Source organism: Accipiter gentilis, chromosome 6 (assembly GCF_929443795.1).
Source record: "Accipiter gentilis chromosome 6, bAccGen1.1, whole genome shotgun sequence".
NCBI classification, from domain to species: domain Eukaryota; kingdom Metazoa; phylum Chordata; class Aves; order Accipitriformes; family Accipitridae; genus Astur; species Astur gentilis.
The window spans coordinates 32960651-32975130 of record NC_064885.1 but is presented as its reverse complement, the minus strand read 5'-3'; the positions used below and the strand labels follow the sequence as shown (position 1 = coordinate 32975130).

At 39.4% G+C, this 14480-nt stretch overlaps 1 protein-coding gene across 1 annotated transcript in view; it reads right to left on the bottom strand.

Annotated features, from left to right (window-relative positions):
- Window positions 1–14480, bottom strand: part of PSMD1 (proteasome 26S subunit, non-ATPase 1) — a 74594-nt gene that overhangs the window by 48019 nt on the left and 12095 nt on the right. Inside the window, exons 10-16 of the mRNA XM_049803585.1 lie at window positions 14218–14306; window positions 13460–13538; window positions 12521–12694; window positions 11442–11553; window positions 10603–10799; window positions 9924–10019; window positions 9317–9381 (exon numbers count right to left, since the gene is read on the bottom strand). Of these exons, the coding sequence (XP_049659542.1) occupies window positions 9317–9381; window positions 9924–10019; window positions 10603–10799; window positions 11442–11553; window positions 12521–12694; window positions 13460–13538; window positions 14218–14306 (812 nt within the window). The remainder of the gene's footprint in view (window positions 1–9316; window positions 9382–9923; window positions 10020–10602; window positions 10800–11441; window positions 11554–12520; window positions 12695–13459; window positions 13539–14217; window positions 14307–14480) is intronic.

The window sequence follows — 14480 nt, the reverse complement described above, 5'->3', positions numbered from 1 at the left end:
CACAGCACTGTTCTTGAGGGGTTATTTCCCAGCAGCCAGAGAGCAAGAAGCAGTCATTTTTGAAAACTCTCTTGCTACTTAAATAAATCCATGCTGATTAAACAAAAACCATTCATAGAGCAGGCAGCAATCATCTATCTACTTTCAGCAGCAACTTAAATTTTCCCTTTCCAGCAGGAATAACACAGCTGGCTCACAACACCTGGAAAGAGCAAGAGGTAAGTTAGTTCTCTTCAGTCTGAGCCTGTTCTTGTACAACTGCCAGTCTGCAATAAGCAATGATGCAAGGAGTAATTTGCTCTAAGTGTCCCACAGAGAACAATTCCAAGGGCTCTTTGTAATCAATGGTTAGACTCCACCAAGAGGAAATAATCCTTGAGAAAGTGTCACCCAGAAAAGATGTATTTTGTCAAGCCAGCATATAGATTTCTCAGTTTTAGTAACCCTAAATAGAAACAACATATTCCAGTTACTGAATTTAGTCAGCAACAATAAACCTCAATCAAAAGGAGTAGTGACTAATAAAAAATCCAGTCTTCCTACAGAGAAATTTCTCCATACACAGAAACATATAATCAAGAAAATATGCACATTCCATTTAACATGCTAAGTATAAGAAGAAATTGCTTGTTTGCTTTTTCAGTGGACAAGCTTAACAATTCAGGTAACAGCCTTGAAAGCATAAGGACAGAGGGAGAAGAAAGATGAAGAGAAAATGCAGAACTATGGAATAAAAAGACAACATAACGGACGGCAGAGATCTTGTTTTAGCAACTGTATCTACAAGAACAGATTTGAACAGAGACATTACCTTCATTAGCAAGACATGACTGAAAATAAGAGTCACTGCAAGCTACTATAAGAAAGCAAAAGTTTGTTGTATGGTAACTAAGGACAACACTGCTCTTGTGGTACCAACAAGTGAGACAGGAGGCTCAGGACTACATCCATGAGCATCATCTTTAAGTAACACAAATACATAAAATATATTTTTACACACTGGCTGCGGAGTGAGAGTATTTTTATAGCTTCCGGCTTCCTTCATAAAGACAGCAGCCTAAATAATAATTGATAAAAGGTTTGCAGTCACTTGCTAGCTGAACACAAGATCTTTTTACAGGAGAAAGGGGTCATGCACTTTCCATTTAACCAAAAAAAAAAGACATTCCTTTCTCTGGAGTCAAATGCTCTCAATTCTTTCGGAATCTGGCCCATGCCAAACCAACCACCTGGCCAGCTCTACGGCCTCTATATACCACATAAAAATAATAACTTACACAGTTACCTAGTTCAACTTTCCTCATTATCACAGAAATTTTTATTTGGCATATTTAATTTCTTTTTTATCTACCAGAGAAGCAAGATAGACAAAAGTCAAAGATGATCTGCGACTTACAAGCACTATGGGAAGAAATACATTTTAGAAGAACAATAGACAAGTATGGGGGTTTTTGTTGTTTAATTATTTAAAATACATTAGGAGATATTTATTCAGTGTTCTGGCTGCCTATCTAATTAAAAATTACAGCACAGACATGGACATAAGGACTACCTATAAATATATCCACTTCAGCAGTCTTGCAGAGAAGAAAATAATGGAGTTTGAAGCCTAACAGAATGAGTGCCTTGAAATGCAAATAAAGGGAATACCTTAAAACCAACCAAACAAAACAACAAAAACAAACAGACAAAACCAAGCAAAACCAACCAAACAAAATCCCAACCTTCAAGCCACTCTAAGAAATAGAGAAGCAAGAAATTCAGCTAACCTCAACTGTGGTGGTACAAAACACATTTAGTGAAGCCAGTCCCAAACTATCTGGGGTTCTATAAGCCTTTAGTTCAGATTCTATCAGAAAACTTGTAGGCAGCCAGAAAAATTTATTCATCACTTATCTTGTATTCTCCAGGTGTAAAACTCTTCCCTACCACATCACACCTGGGCATACTAGCATCAATTTTCAAATGCATCAAAATACAGTTAAAAAAATCCAGTGTTAAGCAGAAGTGAAGGCACTGACAAAGAGACACTGGTGCTATAAAGCTGTTCACTAGCATACAGGAGGCACACTGAATTTTTATGGTGCTTCATAGAAAATGTCATTTTCTTACACCATTTTCTTATTGTGGAAAAATCGACAGCACTGCAAGCTGGTATGAGAAAGCAAAAGCATTAGTCCCCTAATTTTTTTTTTCTAGGCTGCCATACGTAACATCAGCCTTAAAAGGTAAAGTATTGTAGGCACAGTAAACCTGGTAAAGGCATACTGAACAACCTGGGACACTATAGCCCAAAGAGGCAGGATGCTTGCCAGAGCTCTTCTGGCTCTTTGCCTTGCAAGCTGGAACCAGGAGTCCCAGAGTTCTGGCCAGTTCTCAGGACTGACTTAGTCTTACCATGAAGCATTAGATTTCTTTCATCATATTGATAAAGATGCCTACATACAACCGCTAAGAAGCACTCCTTTGTTTCACTTCCCCTTTGGCTCTCTAGGTAACCATCAACATGGCAAAAACAACAGTCAGGAGAGAAGTAACTTCCATATTTTTGCTTTGGCATTTGACACCATGGTGTTTACTGTCAGTATCTGTTCCCATGAGACACACTGTTCTCCCCAGTTGCAAAGAAAGGCTTTTGCCCTGCAGAACAGGAAAGGAAGCTTTTTCATTTTTAAATGGGAAACTAGTTACAAAAATAGGCAAGATGGCTTGCTGAAATGTCCATTTTTACTCTTATTTTTAATAATTCATGTCAAACCCTATTTGTCTAGCCACATCTAATATGCCTTGCATCCAGGTATTGAGGTCCTTTCCAACTTCTGAAAAACATCATGCTCTTAAAAATTAGAAGCCTCTTGCTCTCTGAAGGATCCTCTTTACAAATACACTAGATAGGTGATAGCAATTAATTTTCAAATTCGTTAAACCCTGCACAATGAGCCTTTTATTCTGCAAGATGCACATCAATATTCCCTAATAAAACCCAACAGGAAGTTTTTGCCATAAAAAAAAATTCATCAACTTCAATTAATAGCTGAAAGAATCTCAGCATTTTTGATGACCTAATTTGAAACTTCAGCTGCTGAACAGTAGTTTTAAAGCAAATTCAGGGATTTGGTCAGACAACCAATTTCGTTATAAATAGCACTGCTTAAAATGTTTAGTTACTCAGTTAAAAAGCCTTAGTGTGTATAATCTGAGAAACTGAAAATATTTTTCTGGAATTAGACAGGGGAGGAACATACTAGACTGGTTTTTCTCCCTCTTCTCAGGCACGCTGTGATTCAGTGATCTGAAAATCTTTATATAAAAGCTTATAGGCTTATTATAGGCATTATTGGCAGTGTTTTTAGGTCCTAAGGAGCAAGTGACTTCCTGAAAGCAGACTGTTGAGTTTTCAGCAGGGTACAAGCTAGGCTGAAGAAACTATCTCAGATTTAAACCAATCATATTAATTTACTTATCTGTGTAGACATTCCAGTTTACATTAAGAAGTTAAAACACTTGCTGAGATTTTCAAAAGCTCTCAAGTGATATAAGGCTCTGAGCCCTATTTTCTGAACTAAGTAAAATCTCATGCATACAAATAGTCTAGAACAAAGATAAAACAAAAGCAAGGAAAGAATTAATGCAAGATGTCATAGTGCACCGTTTGAAACAATGAATGTATTTGTGCAATCTGATTGTACAGCTACGATTTGCATTAGAAGTTATATTAGTTTTGCCAGAGATACCAAGGGACTTCTCCAATGCACTACAGTTTGGTTAATGAAGACACACAGCTCTGTTTCCAGTTTCAGACCTGCAGATAAAGGCATTTTCAAATTTGAAAAGACTTCACAAAGTCTAAGGCTTCTTCTGATTATAATAAGATTTCTGCTACTATTAACTTTTCACTGAATCAGACCCTCATTCTACTCCCCCAGGAAGACTGAATAAGACAAAGATAAAACGGGTTGGAGGGTAAACAAAACCCTTTTAATCTTTCCTACACAAGAATTAACAAGCAGGTACGTTTCACTAAAATCCTCTTCTTCACAATTAATACCCTGAAAAAGTCACTGGTACAGATCACGTTAGAGTGACCGTTAGCCTGATACTCAATTACCCAGAAGATCTGCCATCTGCCTAGTGCATAAAGGTAGGTTGTAGGAGTTAAAGAAAACAAACTGTCCAAGTCTTCCTGGAACAAAATCCAAGTATCTGATTTGTGTTTGCTTTAAACCAAATATATAGCCTTAAAATATCAAAGGCTATGTAAACACAAAGAACACAAAAGCAGGAAACATTAGTATTTAACTTGCATCATCCTAAAATGAAGAACTGAACATAAGCCATGCAGAGTTCTCCATGTTTGGGTAGCCCACACTTATCAGCCAGGACTACATCTTCCTTTCAGGACTCTCTAGAGGCTGCATTGTTCCCTCTCCTACCCTTAGCCTTTTCCCAACAATATTGCACCAAGGCGGAAGCAGCATCCCACAACTTACTCATGGGTCTTATTCCCCTGGACTTAACAACTGCTATGACAGCATTAAACCTTTTTAGTTCATGCTTTCAAGCACTGCTGTATCCCACATTGAAGCCTTCTCCCTAACCAGATTTGTCATATCTATAAAACATCTACGTCCTCATTTTGTATATAAAGTGTTTAGGTACACTGCAGCATTGCTCTAACACATAACTATAAAAATAAAGCTGACTACATAAACCAATCATCTCACTCTGCAATATAAACAAAGATCAGTTCATAATCTAAAGTGGTAAAAATTAAGATAAAAATAATTCTTTCAATTTTTAAAAACACTTTAAATGTATCGTGTTTTCCATCTCACTGTAATAGTCTTAGAAAAAGGCTGACCAGAAATAACAAGCACCTTAAATGCTGTTTTCCAACAGCCATGATGAATATTTTATAAACCACTTCAGTATAAAGAACTTTTAGTATAAAACATGAACAATAAGTTTGCTATCTACGATCACTGGCAAAAGTATCAGGACTGGGAGAACAGAGACACATTACAGCAGCCAAGTCAATCCATCAGTTCACTTCTTGCTATTTCACAATACAGCTTCTTGTAGAGCCCTGCATCCACACTGCAGTCTCCAAACATCTCAAGCTTTAGTCAACGCATCTGTACCATTTTACAATAACATTTTACTTAAAAGTGCCTCCTGTAAGAGGTGGCCATTTTTAAAAAAGAAAAAAGATGTAAAAAAGACTCAGGTTTTTATACTGTACTATTTTCACTGTCTTGCTAGTTGTAAAGGGGAAGAAAGGAAGAGATAGTTTTGAAACAATTCTCTAGCACCAGAGCATTTTCTGATAATTTAATATAGTGGCATGAAAATGATCAGTCGCAACATCCGTAACTAGTGCCTAATTTTTGTAAGGCACTAAGCCAAGAGGGGAGAAAGCCATACCAAGTCCTACAGCCAGCAAGCTGTGCTTTCGATCCTGTCTGCAGTCCTGTGGACTGCTTCTAAACAGTCAGCAAAACCAGAATTAACAGCAGCAACACTGCTAGTCAACAAGCTTCAATTCTACATACATGGCCCCCTGGAAAGCTTTAGGGAGTCTAAGAACAGAACAAGGAAGTTTGTTTTGTGCTATATAGACAGGACCCCACAATGTATTCTGCAGCTCAAGCAGTATGATTGCTACTGCTTTGCTCCCAAGAGCAACTTGCCTGCAGACGTTCACACAGCCAGGCACACATGCATCCCACATCCAAGTGTGTAACTGCTATAGCAGCATTAATCTCTTCTCCCCTAATCCCTTCAAAACTCTTGTACCACAGCTGATGTTTTGAGCTATGCACAGAGCCCATCAAGCGCTCCTTACATGGCTTACCCTCAAAGCACCACAGGACTTGCTGAGCAAATACAGCTAGGGATCCTGTTGCAGAACCTAGAATTTCACCAACTCCTCACCTTTGCTCCAGGCAACAAAGACAACTTTGGAAAAGAATGTAGGAAGAAAACTCCTGAAAGTGCATTTTATCATTTTTAAATTAGCTGAGAAGGTAATAGGTATTGCAGTTACAAAAAACCGCAGCTGATACTAATTTAAAGACAGCCCTAACTACAGACTGTTTTTGCTTGATATGTTAAGGAATATAGAAATTCTCTTAAGGAATTATATACTCAGGAAAGTACTGAATGGTGTAACTGGGTAATTTGATATCTTTCATAACACACTAGAAAATTTAATCTTGCAATTCTCAGGCAAAACTTAATAACCTAGACTAGAACATCCTACCTAAACCTTGATTTATGAATTTTGAACAATGAAGTAACCACACACACTCTTTTGTAGACTTTTCCAGTAATTAAAAAGTTCAAAAACCAAATCTAAAAAAATTCCTGCTTGAAAAAAAATAAAAAGTTAATCTTCAAGATAAAGCAAAACCTTGTTGCTTTAAAAATTAAATGTCATGGTTTATTACATTATGTCCTATCACATTTTGCTCTGTTACTGTGCTGCTTTCATGAACTCTAACCATAAAAGCCAAGCTGTGCTCTTTAATGTACACAGGGTTGCATGTATGTGCTAGCAAGGAAGACTCACAGAGGTAAACAAGGACAGAAAAGCCTTACAGAATGTTCTGCTATGCAAACGTATTACCTAAAAATAGCTGGCTTTGTGACATTTATGACACTGTTAGTTCAAATCCAAGAGGAAGAACATTTATTCACAGACAGCTGTAACAAAAGGAGAAAACAAACTAGGTATTTATGACACAAAGTAAATTTGTGGGCTCTAGCTCTGTCAGGAGCTCTGTCATGTTCACCAATGGTGCTTTTAAGGCAATTATTACCCTCTGACTGCGTAACTTCCAACTTCCTGTAGGAGGAACAGACAGAAGCACAAGTCTGTGCATATTCCTGCTGCTGTAGTGTACAACCCAGCAGATGAACTTACACCTCCAGCATGTTTAACCTTACAGCAATGGCATGAATTCCGGAAGAAAAATGTAGACGACATTACACAAATTTATTCTCTTATTTCAATCCTGACTCCACAGTTCCCTTTCTGGAACCACATACAAAGAATTCAACGAGACCTCATATAAGCTTCAGTCATGTTCCTTTACCTAAGACGAGATAAATTTCTGGGGCTTAGCCTACTGTGTTAGGCCTGTTCACCTCCCATCACAAAACACTTCATTCAAAAGCTCTGTACCTCTAGCAGCTGACTGATCACTGACTCTTGCCAGTATTCAATGCTGTATTAGTGGTCTTTAAGAAAAGTAAATCCAGTTAGGCTTCAACAAACACCAGTCCTAAGAAAGAGATGTCATTTTAGTCATGAAATCTGACAAACTCACAGCCCACTTGCTCTTCACATCACTGCACACCTGCAGTGTTGAGATTGGCCAGAGCACACAATTAGTGCTAACTAGCAGTTTCAGCAAACAGGAAAGGTAAATGTAAAACCAGCTTCTAGATCTCTATAGCAATGGACAATATTTATTTCCAGGAACTGAAACATGGCTTTTGGTTTATAATTAGAGAAATACAGGGGGTAGGTGATCTGTGGGGCCCTCTAAGCAGAAAAATCTCTTCCATCGCTGCATGTGAATGCAGGGGTCTGGGCTAGAAAAACCAAGGGCTCCCTCCAGAATTGTGTCTTAAACCAAAACAATTGATCATGTATTTTGTGAAAGTTACCAAGTGAAAAGTGTTAGCAACTACAGCAGCCTAACACAAGCCTTTTGCCTCCAGAAGCCAGTGATAATCAGCTAAAAAGTTTCAGTCTTTGCCACTAAGTAAGGTGGACAGTGGAATTTACAAGGAAATGTTCTTCCCTAGTGTGCAAGCAGGGTTTGGACTGTACACATCCAGAAAGGGAAGGGAAGAGGCAGGATAAGATCTGAACCACTGCAGAGCAGGTGAAAAGATGATGTCATTTGTTTCCTCATTGCTGGATAGGGAGCGAACAGGCCCAGAACTATCTTGCTCCAACAAGATGCCAGCACATGGTAAATAGTATAGCTCAGAGCCTTCAAAGCTTCTCATTTTGGTAGGAGCTATCAATGTCCAAGTATGTTTTGCATTTGTTGAAGAGAAAAATTACACTGAAATCAGAGATCAAAAGTGCTTTGTCACAACCTGTTTGGAAAAAAAAGATGCCTGCAACTATGGAAGGCCTGCATGGAATTTTCCTTCTGTACACAGATGCAGAAACCAGTTAAACAGACCCTTTGGCTTCAGGAAAGGCACAGATCGCTATGCAGGAAAGAACGATCTGTACTCATTGAAAGCAACACAGCAGAGGCTCTTGGGAGACGCCTGCTGCCCACAGAGGGAATTCATTCTGTTTGTAAACTACATTTAATTGCAGCCAGAATATGCTTCAGGTAAAACGGAATGGAGCAAAGTAATTTCTACGTGAGGAACGACTTGGTTAATGACAAATTGAGTGGTCGTATCAGTAACCCAGTTCTTTAATACCAGCTTTAAGCACCTCTTATCCTGCTTTTTAGCATGAATTTACAGACTGCCACTAACCAAAAGAAGATGCAAACAAAGATTTTTAAATTACAGTCCTGGGCCCAAGTATGCACTACCTCCTCTCAGACACACTCAAAGGCTGCAGCTTGGCTCAGTGCTCAGATTACACAGATTACTGTATTAACAGAGGAAGGTGTAGTCTTTGAGGAGCCTTCTAATTCCCCAATCTAATAAAAAAAACCCAAACACCTCTTACCTAGGGAACTACAGAGCACTACAAAATACCAGTTCAGCAACAGATTTCACTTTAGAGAACCAAAGCAAACATCATTACTATTTTGTGATGGGCCTACATTACCACAATCTAAGACCAGTAACCTGTCAGGGTTTACAGTGGATACTTAAAAAACAAAAGACTATTTCAACATCCTTCTTCAGGTTATTTTTACTGAAGTCACAACCTCCAGGAACATCTTAGATAGCAGTTAGGCAGACATATTTGTCTGAGTACTGCTGGCTTTAAGAGGCCTGGCACAAGCACTGTGTATTTAATTTTTAATTAACTTTCAATCCTGCAAATATTAATTTTTCATTCTATTTGTCAACTTCATCTAACTCTATTCAGACAATTAAGCCGTAAGACCAGAAACCTACAGAAAGGCTCATTAAGCATCTGCTGAACATTAAGGAAGGCTTCCAATTCTGAACCAAGCTTTATTCTCTCTCAATTTTTTGACTTTTCAACCTCCATTCAGTTAGCAATTGAGTCATTTTGTGAAAGCAATAGCATACACATTTCCTGAAAATGTAACAGACATCAAATTGAAGGCTGTAGAAGTGACCAAGGAAGATACTGTACCTGAACAGAATGAAACCAAGTGACTCAACAGCTGCCCGCCTCACGTCATCATTCACATCACTCACCTACAAAAGGGAAAACAGGATGTTCAAAATACAGTTAAAACACTTGAGGACTCTGCAACATTTCAGGCCAGGTGTCAGGCACACAAGTTAATCAAGAAGACAGGATTATAGAGAAAGAAAGTTAACAGTCGTGTTTCATCCTCAGCCAAAACAGCCTCACGCTTGTTCATACACTGACTGCAAGCCTATCAAAGAGCAGACAGACCTCATCTTTTAAAGCTTAACTTGTTTTTTCCCCAGCCCATCATTATACAGGCTATTCACTGCAAATCCATTACTAACTACTTTAGGATCATGTTTCATTTTTTAATAGGTTCCTTTTTTGTGATAACAGGTTGAATATTCTCTTGATGAAAGTCTACTTATCCTAATGTCAGAGACGCTGTTATTTCTACTCATAGCATTCAGGAAAGCTTTCATCACTTCACAATCTCAAATTTGGACCAAACATCAATACTGTAGACACAAAGCCTGCCAAAGTGATATGCTTACGCCCTCACCACAAATTTCTTGCTATGTGCTCCTAAGCCCGCAGTACTTACAGCCACATGCAGTAGGCGTCTTATAGCCTTGTTGTTCCCTGAGCCGCAGTATGCCATAGCAACAGTGTACATGCCAGAACGACGGAGAATTGGATCCTGGAAGAGAAAGCATCAATATTTAACATCCATCAAACACAGACTCAGTAATTCTGACTTTAAATCTGTTCCACTCTTGGGCCTGGAATCTGCAAACAGGTAGCTTCGCTGCATAATTGTTTATTAGGAATGAGTAACAGGACAATCACCAAAGCAGGGTTGCCATTACCAATTTCAGGGAGACAGAAAGTTGCTATGCCACAGCCTGCCAAAGAGTATCTGGCAGATGTGTCATTCTGCTTCTTACTCACCATCTGCTATTGACCACTACTAGATCCTTGAGAATGATCCACCTACAGCAAGCCTCATCTGTATTTAACCATTACACCCTGTTCTGCTCCTTGTTGCTGCTCACAGGACTATGGAGACTGAGTATGAGGCTAAAAAAATACACAACTAAGCACTGTTGTTTGTGTATTTTTGATCAGAGTGAAGCAACCTGTGAAACTGCCCCACTTCAGAACTATGTAAGGATTTCCCTGGTTTTAAACAGCCAACCCACTGTAGCTGGAGATTTCACAAAAGGACAGGAAGCTCAAGCATGTAACAGAAGAGCCAGGGATTAAGTCATAGCTAAACTTACCTTATCTCTGCAGAGACTCTCAATGAGAGCATCTGCCTCCTCCATCCTCCCATACATGACCAGAGCAATTCCAACCGCAAGGCCTCGCAAAATCTTTTCATGCTGGGTTTCCTGTGCATAGCCAACCATGTCCTCAATAGCCTGAGCATTTTTGGATCCCAACATAACCAGTCCCAGTGCCAGACCAGCTGCCTCACCTGCACAGCACAGAAAAGCAAGAAATCAAACAAACTCTGTTCCCAAAAGCAGTAAATATTATATCTATAGAATCACACAAGATGTAGGCCAACAGATCGCTTCTGGACACCACCACACCCAGCAAACCCATTATTCATGGCCAAATGTGCTTGTAATGATAACCTACCAGCCACAACTTAGTGCTCTTCCCTACTAAGTTCAATTTTCCCTTCTTTGGGCCAAGAGCTGCTGAGATAATTTTCCTGTGAACCCCTGCCAATACAACAGTAACCCCCAGAAGCTTCTCCAAGCCTTTCTCTCAGCCAAAAAGGGCACACGGCTCTGGAGATCAACCACACTAAATAAAAAGCATATGACAAAGGAAAGAATAGAGCAAAATAAAGGACTGTTTCAAGACCTTGCATGTCTTATCAATATTGGGCATAGCGCCACAGACCAGTCCTGACAGGACCTCTGAACATTACTGCCACATAACTAGAGAACCATGCTGATCAGAAAAAGGTCAGTAAATAAAACGCAGCTAAGGCAACCTAGAAGTGACCTATGCTGCTAACAGAAAACCTGAAAAAAAACCCACCAAAAAAACCTAGATGCCTGATAAGGCCTCAGATGGTTATTTGCTTTGAAAACAGAACATTTACCTGTCACTGCATCATCCTGGTATAGATTTGTTTTCAGCAAATCATACACATCTTGACGTGCTGTCCCCATGGCAGCCAGACCCAAACCCAGGCTGCCGCCATGTCGGACAATCTGGAGAAGCATATGCAAGTTCAGTCATCACAAAACAGGGAACAACACAGCTTCAGCTGAAGTAGACATCTTTCCATCAATATAAAGCTGCCAACTTTTAGCCCCAAAGCACCCAAAATGATCTCTTGACCTGTTAGAAATATCACTTTCACCATCTCAGGCAATAACCCTGATGAAAGAGGCACTAAATAGAATAGAAACAGCAGTTCAAAAGCCCATAAACAATGAGTATCAGAAGCTTTATACATAGGAAGAGACTTTCTAGTCTTAAGGTCTTCCTCCCCACTGACTGATTTATGTAAAAACATAAATCGGTGCCATGTGTAAAAACTGCTGCCCAGTAATAGCTTTTGAATAGAAAGGTAAATCTGTACCCAATTAAACAGTCTACATCCTCTTTTGTTGTAACAACAGATACAGGAAAGGCAGTACATTTGCAATAAGACATGTGGTATCCATTCACAGAATTTTTAAAGTAGTAGTCTAAAATTCCCCAAAGAGAAGGGAACATGCTCGGAAAATACTAATCTGTTCCTAACTTAAAAAGAGACTTTTTTGTAGAGGTCTACAAACAGGAAGTAAAGTAAAACACTTCTTTTTGTACAAGATGCATTAAACCTATAGGGCAGCAGAAGCATTTTGTGGCTTATTCCTTTGACAGCTAAGCTGCAAGCAATAACAGTGCCTGAATACTGCAGGTCCACTAGCAAAACAAAGTAGATATACAAATAGTAAGAAAGACAAAGCTAGATTCACTGTCAAATATGTAAGAATTTCCTAAAAATCCTACCTGAACTTTGAGCAATAGGTTGTTAAAACCAAACTTCACATTTAAGGCCCACAGGAGGTGTAAGTATCACACTACTGCCACGGTCTTAGTTACCTCTAACCCCCACTTCTAAACCAGCTAGCACCCTTCTGGATATTCCCAACAAAACAAAGGTTCATTACTGAACCCAGTACATACATCATTACTGGCATTCTTCAGCTGGTTCAGCAAATAGTCAATGATGTCCCCACCATGGTTAGCGTGAATGAGACCCAGGGCATAAAGACCTCCACCTTCCTGGTAGGCAGACCCTGGAGAGGTGTCCTTGGGTAGGTATGTTGCCATTAGCTGTAATGCCTCTTTCTCATGACCCTGTATGTCCCGTGTCCAGCAGGAAGGGAAGACAGTGGGAAGTGAAAGGTGAAAAAACAGTAGATGCAAACACTTCATGATAATATTTAAACAAGTCAGGAGAAAACATGTTACGGCCATTACATTCTCCACAAAAATCAGCCTTTCAGTGCTGTACAATCAGCAAAGAATCCTTCTGTACTGGGGTTTTACTAACCACATTACACAAGTATTCATCAATTGCTTGGTCACTGATCCAAACCAGGACAAATTTGGCCTGAAGCTACACCAATTCATTCACCAGAGCACTTGAATGAGGGTTGAGGCACACAAAACAATTACAAAGACTTTTTGCTATTTCAAAACAGCTTTAAATATACCCCCCTGTGAATGAATTTGAAGAAATTCACAATTCAAACTTACTGAAACTTACTACAGTAAGGACTTTGGTACCATCCTAAAAACCTTAAGAAATATATACCTCCAATTTTAATGGCTAGAAACTATTGACTCTGTTCAACTCAACAAGGAAGAGAAGAGCTAGGAAGACTCTCTCCTTGAGCCATGTTATCCTACCACCTTTTTGATGCTTAGCAAAACATGCCATAAACTGCATCAGATATCAGATGAGATGGACTTGATAAAGCACAGATTTTCCTTAGTGCAAAGACACCAACTATGTTATAAACTGGAGTGCAGGTGTCATTCAGAATACCCATTTCAATGTTTTCAGTGTTCACAAGTCAAGCATTTATATTAAACAGAGGGAAATGAATGCAACATTACCTTGTGTATAACACCCAAGCTGGCAGTAGCAGTAAACTTAGCCCAGTTAGTGGCCCTGGCAAGCCACTCCAAATTGTCTCTGGAAGACAAAAAGAGAAAGGTCATACAAAGTTTTTCATAGAGCCCGTTCCTCATCCTGCAAGCAGGGTTTCACAGCACTAAAAAAGACTGCTTTCAAACCAGACGGCAGCTCCAGAAGGCTAACCACATTTCCACTTTATACCTCTCTCCCCTTCATCAGCCTTGATTTTTGGCTGGTTCTAAGTCAAGCTTCCAGATACTCTCCAGATACTGGTGATCTCGGTGAAGGATGGAGTACAACTGCTCAATATGCAGCATCAACTCTCTGGAAGAAACTCTAACAGAGTTTCTGGAACGTTCCTCAAGTCCTTGGTAAGGTCAGCCCTGACATTTCCCTTCCAAGAGTCATTCAGCACTGTCAGTCTCTACCAAAAAGGAAACATCATCTCAGAAATTCTCCAACTATTAAACAAAGAGAACAGAAATTCCAGATCTCCACCCTCCAAACTGCTCATATGGTTAGCAGTCAAATAAAGCCAGTTTGTGAGGACAGAGAAAAGGAAACGATTACACCTTCTTCCCTTTGCCTCCACATTAGTTTTTAGACCCTTTGTTTATTCTTCTTTAAGCCCATCAGAGTTCTGCAGCCACCCTTTTGGAAGTACAAAGCTAAGTAGGGCAACAATGTTGTTTAAACACCGCTAAATGACATTGGAGCTTCCCTGCCATAGATTTACCTAAGGAACTGGTCACTGGTTGTACCACAATGCATAAAGGAGTTTGCTATAACCGTTGCTGTATGACACACGGAATTCCGCACTGCATCCTGAAAGAACAAAAACAATCAGTATCACCAGTCAGCAAAATATATGCCCTGGGTCACTTAGCATGCTTGCCAGTACACTAGAAAAATGGATTGTAATTATGCTCAATTTAACCAGCAATTTCCCTTTAATCTAAGTTAATGGATTGTTAATACATTCTAATACATCCTCAACCC